This window comes from Dryas octopetala, chromosome 2, assembly GCF_963921425.1.
Source record: "Dryas octopetala chromosome 2, drDryOcto1.1, whole genome shotgun sequence".
In the NCBI taxonomy this organism is placed as follows: Eukaryota; Viridiplantae; Streptophyta; class Magnoliopsida; order Rosales; family Rosaceae; genus Dryas; species Dryas octopetala.
This window is the reverse complement of record NC_141367.1, coordinates 15,965,842-15,975,122: the sequence shown is the minus strand read 5'-3', so window position 1 is coordinate 15,975,122 and position 9,281 is coordinate 15,965,842. Positions and strand designations below refer to the sequence as shown.

The 9,281-nt window shown below is 34.1% G+C and overlaps 1 protein-coding gene across 1 annotated transcript; it reads right to left on the bottom strand.

The window, feature by feature from the left end:
• Window positions 1-2,706: 2,706 nt before the first annotated feature.
• On the bottom strand, window positions 2,707-3,652 carry GDU3 (glutamine dumper 3). Its single transcript, XM_086233408.1, has one exon. It carries the CDS (start codon window positions 3,573-3,575, stop codon window positions 3,048-3,050), a length of 528 nt encoding a protein of 175 aa, XP_086089534.1. The 5' UTR covers window positions 3,576-3,652; the 3' UTR covers window positions 2,707-3,047.
• Window positions 3,653-9,281: the final 5,629 nt, after the last annotated feature.

Genomic DNA, 9,281 nt, shown 5'->3' with positions numbered 1-9,281 from the left:
CTTTTTCTTTCCTTTCTTTCCTTTCATTTCTTCTCCCTTGAGTCTCCAGTTCAGCAGCTACTGTTTTTTCTTCATCCTCTCTCTCGCTCGCTCGCTCGCTCGCTCTCTCTCTCTCTCTCTCTCTCTCTCTCTCTCTCTCTCTCTCTCTCTCTCTCTCTCTCTCTCTCTCTCTCTCTCTCTCTCCCTCCCCTTCTGCCGTCGCCCCCCCGCCATCACTCCCCTGCCATCGCCCCCCCGCTGTCGCCCTTCTGCCGTCGTCCCCCCGCAGTCCAAAAACCCAGATCTCAGTCTCACCGCCTGTCGCCTAGCTTCCCCCCGCCAATCTCCCTGCTAAGGTTTCCATTTTTTTCCAAAACCAGATATGTCTCACCGCCGAAAATTTTGTCGAAATTTCGCCGAAATTATCCTGAAAATTTAACAAAAATGAGTTTCGATTTCGACACCCCAAAAAATCGAAATTTTTCGCCTAAAACTTCGAAATTTAACACCTTGGTGTCAACTGATAAATATTATATATTCTCTTATCAAAACTGTGAATTTAAATTATAATAATACTAGAGGCACTATCTTGTATCTTAACTTATTAATTTTAACTAATGTGACAAATAATATGTCAGTTTTTTATTGCGGTATATAAATACAATAATGCTATTTGTCCCACATTTTTTTTCCCACATTTGTATCCCACCTGATGTGTCATTACTTTACTGGAAGAGTATTTCCTTTTTCTTTTTTAAGTTTTATTTTTTAATTTGTAATGTCCAATGTATGAATGCCATGTAAGATGGTATGCAATTGTGGTATAAAAATGTGGTAAGTGTAGCATTACTGATATAAATAAAATCTAAAGTGGGTCCGTTTACAAAGAAATGACAAACTCTCACATCGAGGTGGTGCCTATAGGCTATATATAGCACTACTTTTTAAATTATTAATTCACAGTTTACCATGTATATTGTTCTAAATTTTGTGGTGTAGTTTTGGCTATATATATATATATTATTTTCTAGCTAGCTAGCTGCTAATTTCCTTAAATTGATATCTAAAACGTGTGAGCTAGTGCTACAGAATATGAAAATTTATTGGGAAGTAACTCAAGTAAGTACTTCAAATTTGTATACAAATGAAACAAATAATTGGTTTGAATTCATCTGGGTAGAAGCCTATATATATATAACTTCTTTTTTTTGTCAAATATATATAGCTTGTTTTTTTGGGTCAAATATATATATATATATATATATATGGCTTACCCTCTAACCCAGTTTTAGTAGTGTCGACCTAGTCAGCTAGTGAGTACACTTTAATTTTCTCTTTTCTATGTGAACCCCAAATTTAATTTAGCAACTATTTATAATAGTGTATATACTTTTAGTGGCTTACTGTTCGACGCATAGTAACATACTATTTCCAATCATTAATGTTGCTTGACATCATTTTCCATATCCATATATATCACCACTGTGTATGACTGTATATCTGCATTGCCAAAACTAAATGTACCCCTCAATCACAAGAGTGCTGAACTAATGCGCATTGCAGTGTTCCACTCACAAACATAATAATTGTATTTTGCATCAGCAACTACAAAGACAAAAAGTTAATAACATACTAATGTTCATGCCCTTCAAAAGAAAAACCATGAAAAATATATATTAATAGCGCGCGGTCAAACTATGTTTTTTAATTATCTTTATAATTTGGATCATGTTCCACTGAGACTTTTATAGTTTCAATCATTTTAATTAGTTTTAGCTAAAAATTATTAGCTATGTGATTTTTAAATTGTTCAATTTAAGAATTTCAGCTATGTACTTTCATAATTGTTACAATTTAAAAATTCAAGACTATGTGAGGTCATCTTTCAAATGGTGATAATGAAGTTAATTAAATAAGGCAAAGGTGTAAAATATTATATATACTTAACTTAATTTACTGATGCGTGTTATGCGCTATTTCCGTTTAATATTGATTGACGATATATATTAAGAATATGTTCTCAAATTACAGTAGTTAGGAAACTACAAAACCAAAATTGACAAAAACTGACAGATCGCATGAACCAAACTACAGGGATAGAAACGTAATTTGGTTTGTCTAATTATTATATCCCGGTAATTAATTTCTCTCTGATATGAATGCCCCAATATTAAGCAATTGTCAAGTAGCAGTAGTACTGTGGCAACAGAGAAACCAAATAGAAGAAAACTAGAAAGAGATCGATCGAGAAAAATGAACAAAGAGAAAGTGGTCTCGAGTGTCATCAAATTCAAGGCCTTGTGAAGGCAGCAACCTGGTGCAGTTTCACTTCGCCGCATCAGCCAATATCCTGATCAGGCACACCTACAAATTAAGACCTATATATGCTTAATTCTCTGCATAGCTAGACCTTACACGTGCCTTTCCTATACCTTACCACATACAATCTCAGCCCACCACGTGTACCCCATAATTCTGCTCCTCTTGATACGTACATGTTCATATATTTACATGGTTTTCTTTTCTTATATATAACTGGTTTCTGGGTTTCTCAAAACCACCACCTCAAAACAATACTAGTAGCTAGGAGTGTTTCCTTTCAAAAAAATAAACTAGGGAGTGCACTTTCAGTTATAATTTTAATATTTTACTTTTTATTCTAAAAGAGTGCAAGGACATGATTTTGATGGGGGTGAGAAGACCATTGGCTGCATTGCTATTAATTAAAAAAAAAAAAAAAAAACAGAAAAATTGTGAAGAATAGGAAATTCTTCCATTTCATCTCAAGTTAATTTACAGCTCCCGTAAAAAAGGAAAAAGAAAAAAGAAAAAAGCACACCTGCAGGACTGTTTTAACATGCAAGCTCAAATACACAGGACTTGTAATCCCCCAGTTTCTGAAGCCCAAAAACAAAACCTGTAATCCGAACTCTCGCTTAGCTTTTCAGCACTTGCCACCCAAACCCCCCCATCTGGAAATTAATTAATTAATTACCCAAAACCACCAACAATTTCGACAACCCAAAAATTAATTAATTAATGGGTCTGATGATCATATATATATGATCTTAGGAGGGCTGATGGGTAGTGTCAGTAGTGTCTCTGTTGTGCTCACTCTGTACCAGATCATCATGACCCTGATCAGCACCCGTTTGCTGCTTCAATGTCTCACTCATTTCCACAGACTTGTGACTGCAGCTACAAGTACTAGTAGTACTGTTGTTGTCGCCAAAAGACGAAGACCTGCTCGAAATGGGGGTGGCCAGGAACGTGGGCTTGGCATCACCTGCCATGATGACAAGGATTTTGTCCTCCCATACCGGCGGCGCCTTCTGAGCCGCCGCCTCGTCCCCTTTGGCGGCTTGGCCGGCCTCGAGGTCCGGGTCGGCTCCGTTGGCGTTTTCGCCGCCCTCCAGGTAGCCGGAGAGCTTCCAGTAGGAGCAGGCCAGGATCAGAAGCGCGAATGCGATCAGACCCAGCATGGCCGCCAGGCCGCCGAACAAGTAAGGCACCGGGGAATGCCACGGTGACCGCTGGGTCGTCGTCGCGGCGGGTGACCTGGCCGTCACGTTAAAAGGCTCCCTGCTGGCTGCCATTTGTGAGTGATATGCTTATGCTTTGAAAGAGCAAAGAAATTGAGGATATTAGAGAGAGAGAGAGAGAGATGGGTTGATGTTGTGGGTTGAGTTGAGATGAGGGAGATGGGGTTTGGGGAGTTATATATACTGGGAATAGGGGTGGGTGGTAAGGTGGTGTTTTTCTTGGGGTTTTAATTTATTGGGTGATTAATGTCGTCATTTTGCATGAGATGGTGGTGGGGCCTATTTGGTTCTTTGTTTGTTGGGTTATTTGATTTGATAATCTGGGAGCACAGTGAAAACGCACTCAGGGGCAGATTTGGTCATTGGTTCGGTGTTCATTGGAGAATGGAATCACGGGAAAGAAAAGAAAGGAATTAAAAGAAGAGAAAGAGAAACAAAAAGAAAAGAGGAAAAGTTATCTATTATGATATATATGATGAGTGTTGTGCTAAGGAACAGAAATATGTAGTATCCTACCGTACAATCATGCTACACCATATATACACGAAATCACCAGTACTCTTGTAATTACTAATTATATAGTTATTTATTACAATAATGCTTTTTGTGAGATAATTTTGTTAACCTAATATGCTTATATTATTAGATTGTAAATCTAGACTATACATTGAATTATAAGTCAACTTAATCAATAAAGGAGATTCATATTCCAAAAACGCTTTATAATTTATTATATATATATATGTTCTAAAAACAATGAAGAAAGCAGCAAGTGGAAGTTACATTTGCAGAAGGTTAGGATTTTTGTTTTATGGGAGTGTGTGGTAGCTGGTGTGAGTGTAACGCATGCAAGACCCAAGTCATATAAAAGAATATCAGAGAGATGTTATGTCATATAAAAGAAACGCTTCTTTCACTCCATGCATCATTTGCTTTGTCATAATGTGATTCAAGTTGGCTGACAGGGTGAGGTGTATATATATGATCGATCATCATATACTCTAGGAATGTTTGATCAATTATAATGATCACCTAGGGTAGGGGGTACCCTACAAATTGAGTAGATGAGATTTCAAATATAAGGATTTAATTAATATTATATAATTTACTTAATTAAATGTTTTCGTAGAAAAATAATTAATTGATTAACTATTAACATTATCGATCACAATATATTTGTATTAGAAACATTAATTTCACAAAAAAAAAAAAAATTGTATCTAGTAGTTTCAAATGTTTTCTTTCAAATATATTCCAATTAGTATTTTTATAATTTTCTTAAAATCTGATTTTTTTTTTTTTTATAAAATCGAAAAATGTGCTTGTTTTGTTTTTGTTTTTTCAAATACTATTGAGGAAGGTGAATTTCAAACTTAGAATATTTACTGTTAGAACTACAATTCTCCATTTGGAATGTGTTTATTTGTTCTTGGAATTAGCTCAATTGATAAGAGAAAGTGGAATATTGAATAAGCATAGAACAGGTCAAGAGTCCGATTTCTTAAAAAAATGTGCTCATGAATATTTGATATTCAATAAAATTTCTGACATATATTCAGATAAACACCATGCATGAGGCATGAGGCCGGGCATTTATGATCAAATGCAATAAATTAATAGGATAATTTCGATAGCCACCCATTTGTACAAGTAGTAGTACTAGACATTATGGTTTAGATATCATTCATTTTAATAAATGGTAGGACCACATCATTGACATCAGACCATGCATCCAACAGCTTGCTTGGTCCAATTCAAGGTTAACTTTAGGGTTAGAGATAGATATAGATTCCTCATTCCTCCGTTGATTCATGTGTACAGATTTAATCCACACCATCGAAACATTATGCGGCGCATGCATAAGAAAACTCATGATGCACTCATGTCAAGCTAGAAAATAACTCGATCAGTCGAACCCATGCATCATGTATGGTTTGTCATAACAAAGGTTCTCAAACGGTTTGAAAGGCTTTAAAAAAAAAAAAATTTGCATGTAACGGAAGTATATATATATATGAGGAAATTACAGATTTAGTCCAGTTATTTTATATCTAGTTCAATTTTGGTACACAATCTTTTTTAAGTTCTGTTTTGGTCCACTAAATGTTCCACTTGTTCAGTAAAGGTCCATATTTGTTTTCTCAAATTTGGCATGCTTTTTATCCTATCAAATCTCACCCAAATTCAGCGAACATATACTTGTTTTAAAGCTATGTATTTCTTCTTTACAACCATATAAAAATCATTCAAATTGGAGTTCTAAAACTCAAGATAATTGACCCCAAAGTAGGGTACCCGAAACTGCCAATTTTTCAAACTTCACCCAATCTCAATTCTTTTAGATTATAATACTCCAAATTTGTTTTTATGACTAAGAAATGATGAAATATAACTTATAGTTCAATTATAATTGAAGAAAACACAACCCAAAGGATTTAAAGTCACAAATCTGGACCTTTACTGAACAAATGAAACAATTAGTGGACCAAAACAGAACTTTAAAAAAATTATGGACCAAAATTGAACTAGGTATAAAATAAGTGGACCAAATCTGTAATTTTCTCATATATATATATATATATATATATATAAAAGAGGATCATTCTAGCGTGCCTGGTATTTGTGGTATTAGGATGTATATATATTGTGACCTACAAGAGAATTATCATCCATACCACACGTTTTTTGTACTCGTACGTGGATAATGTTGTATGTTTAATATTCCATAAAGTACATGTATACTTTTTATATACAAGCACAATGTGAGTCAGTTCATTAATTATTTCAGTATTGATACCGGGCCAACATATGGTAGAAGAATCCAAAGAGAATATTAGAGGGGTCCTTATAGTTGAAGAAGCTTTACAAGTTAGCCAAGCTATACATATATATATGGCTATGGGCAAAAACAAAAAACAAAAAAATGTAAGAAAAAGAAGCTTTATCTAGCTATATATGGGGGCATATGCGCCTAACAGCTAGTACTGAAAAGAACAAGAAACTGTTGCTTTTTATTTTTGGAAACGGTTTCTGGGTGATGCATGTGTTGTTGCTGCTTTTAATTTGAAGCCAGTGATTGCTCACACGCAATTTGCACTTCCCCCTTCTTTATTTCTGTCTTTTTTCTGGGTCGGTTAATTTTGCAGTTTTGCAGCGCTATCTACTTTTGATTAGTTAAAGGCTTAAAGCACTAGAAAATGACAATATTGTTTGTTTCTGTCATATATATGTATATTTCATGTGGATGAAGATAGATATATATGAATAAACGAGGACACAAATTTTTTTTTAATTTCTTATCTGAATTACTTTTTTTTTTTTTGGTAATCTTATCTGAATTACTTTAATTTGTCTTTTGAGTTGTTTTATACTTATTCCTACATATATGTGGTGATGAATTGATGATCACCACCATGACCCAAATGTTAATTTTTTTTTTTCCTTAGCCATAAACAACTAAATAATATTGGAGAGGGTGGACTCTGGGACCCAAGCAAAGAAACTGGCCGGGTACTCCAACTCTCTCTTCCCCCCACTATTTTATGCTTTGCTTGCTAGTGGCAATTGTCTCTGTGTTTGCAACTAGCTAGGCATTGTATTACCCAAAGCCAAAGCCAAAGGTGGTGGGATGTGCAACCTAGACATATATACACAAACACATATAGTGGAGATAGTTTGTCATACTAGTATACTCAAAGAAAATTGGTCATATCACTATTATGTGAGGCGTTGAATGTACCTGAGAAAGATTGTATACAAAATTTGGTCATTAGAAGATTTTATTTACATGAACTATTATTATCCTTGTTCATATATTTTTATATACAAAAAGTATATACGTATGTCTTACGATCACAATAATTAATGACCACGAGAGAAAGGTTGTATATATAAACTTCTCTTGGGGTGTGCAAAATTCTTTCTAGGCCAATAGCACTCCATTTTAAATTAGCTTTAAATATATATCTTATAACCTTTTTTTTTTTTTATAATCGTAGAGTTAAGTAGAGAACGTTAAAATAAAGTGTTAATGGTAATGGCCGGGATTTTTCAAATAATATATATCTACTCAAAATGAGTGGGGCCAAGTTTAATAGGTCCCACCTAGGCATGTCCCCTAGATGAGTGGTGTCCCATTTTAGGACCTGACCTTCCATCGTCACCTTCCACCACCCAACGTACACGTCAAGGACAATAGGATATTCCTCCCTCTGACACGTCCAACTTTATTCATTTCTTACACTATTATTATTTTATTGCAATTTTTGATAGTCTCTTCCACTAGGATTATCGCATCTTGTAATTACTTGGTTATAACATGAAAGGGGTTCATAGGAAATAATTGTGACCAACAAATCCAAACTAAATCCCACGATATTCAAAGTGATCATCATCATCGATCAATGTATGTTGGGGTTGGGCTATACTAATTACTTTCTTTAATTAATTGATGATGTTAAAGTATACCAAACGTATGTATCTCTCTCTTTCTTCTAATAGGTTAAACTTGTGTATCTTTTCACTTCTTGTGTTGTTTCCCATTAGAGTTGAAAACTTAAGTTTATCGCTGACTCTATCGTTCCTTCTTACAAGCCAATCACTCTTATGTGTGTATATATAGAAATTAACAGGAAATTTCTCACAGATTAGATTGTGACTTGTTGGTAATTAGGATAAGTTTTGTTGACTGAATGATGTTGTAGTGTTTCATTTATTTAAATCTGAGTCCACTTTACAACTTATTTATTTATAATTTGTGAGTATTGAGTATTCACTGATCGACTAGTACTAGTACTTATATATATATATATATATATAGCCACATCATTTTGTGAGCCTATTATTATTGTATTATTTTACCATATTCATCATTATCGATATCCTTTGAGGTCTTAACATGTATATATATTACATATATATCAAAAACATAAATCTTATTTAATAAAAAAGGCAAAGAAAAATGAGGTTATCATAAAGAGGCTTTAAACATGAACAAGAATATTGATCAGTGCAATCACTTTCAATTGTAAAGTTTTAGGGATAAAATATTCATTCAGTTAGTAGCTAGGTTCATCTCAAAGATCCAATCATTGCATGCCAAAAGGAGATTCAAAATTGAATTCACCCATCAATTTTAAATAAAGGCTCGAGGAGTAGTGAAATTGATTAAGCAAAGCCCATTAATTGGTACTACTACTACTACCTAGCTTTTCTCTCAGCATGCAACTCCTTTCATGCATGCATGTTGATTGAGTAACGCATCTTCTAATTAAATAGCTCACGCTGGCTATATGCTAGCTACTTTTGCTTTATTTTCTAGGCAACCAATTAACCAAACACTAATAAATGCACCGGATCGAATCCAACACTGTCGCCATTGATGGAATTAATAATTTCCTAAAATTAACAAGTATGAGAATTAATTCCAAATTACGTGTTGATATATGCTTGGAACGTTCTTGGTAATAAACTTAATACTTCACTATTGAAGTGGGATTTCCACCACCATGATTTTTTCTTTCCTCTTTTTCCGTTGTTAGGAATTGATTTGTAATGTGGGGTCACCCACAACATGTACGATTACTTTTAAGTGGCTGCTGATCTCATTTTTCAAGCAGCTTTAATTACTTTGTTTTTAATAAGTCTCTTTCTTAAAATAGTATTAATTATTTAATATTTAATATATAATAAAATGAGGGAATAGGAACATAATCTCAATATTTTAGACTTTTAGTTAATCAAATTATAAGGAATATGTGT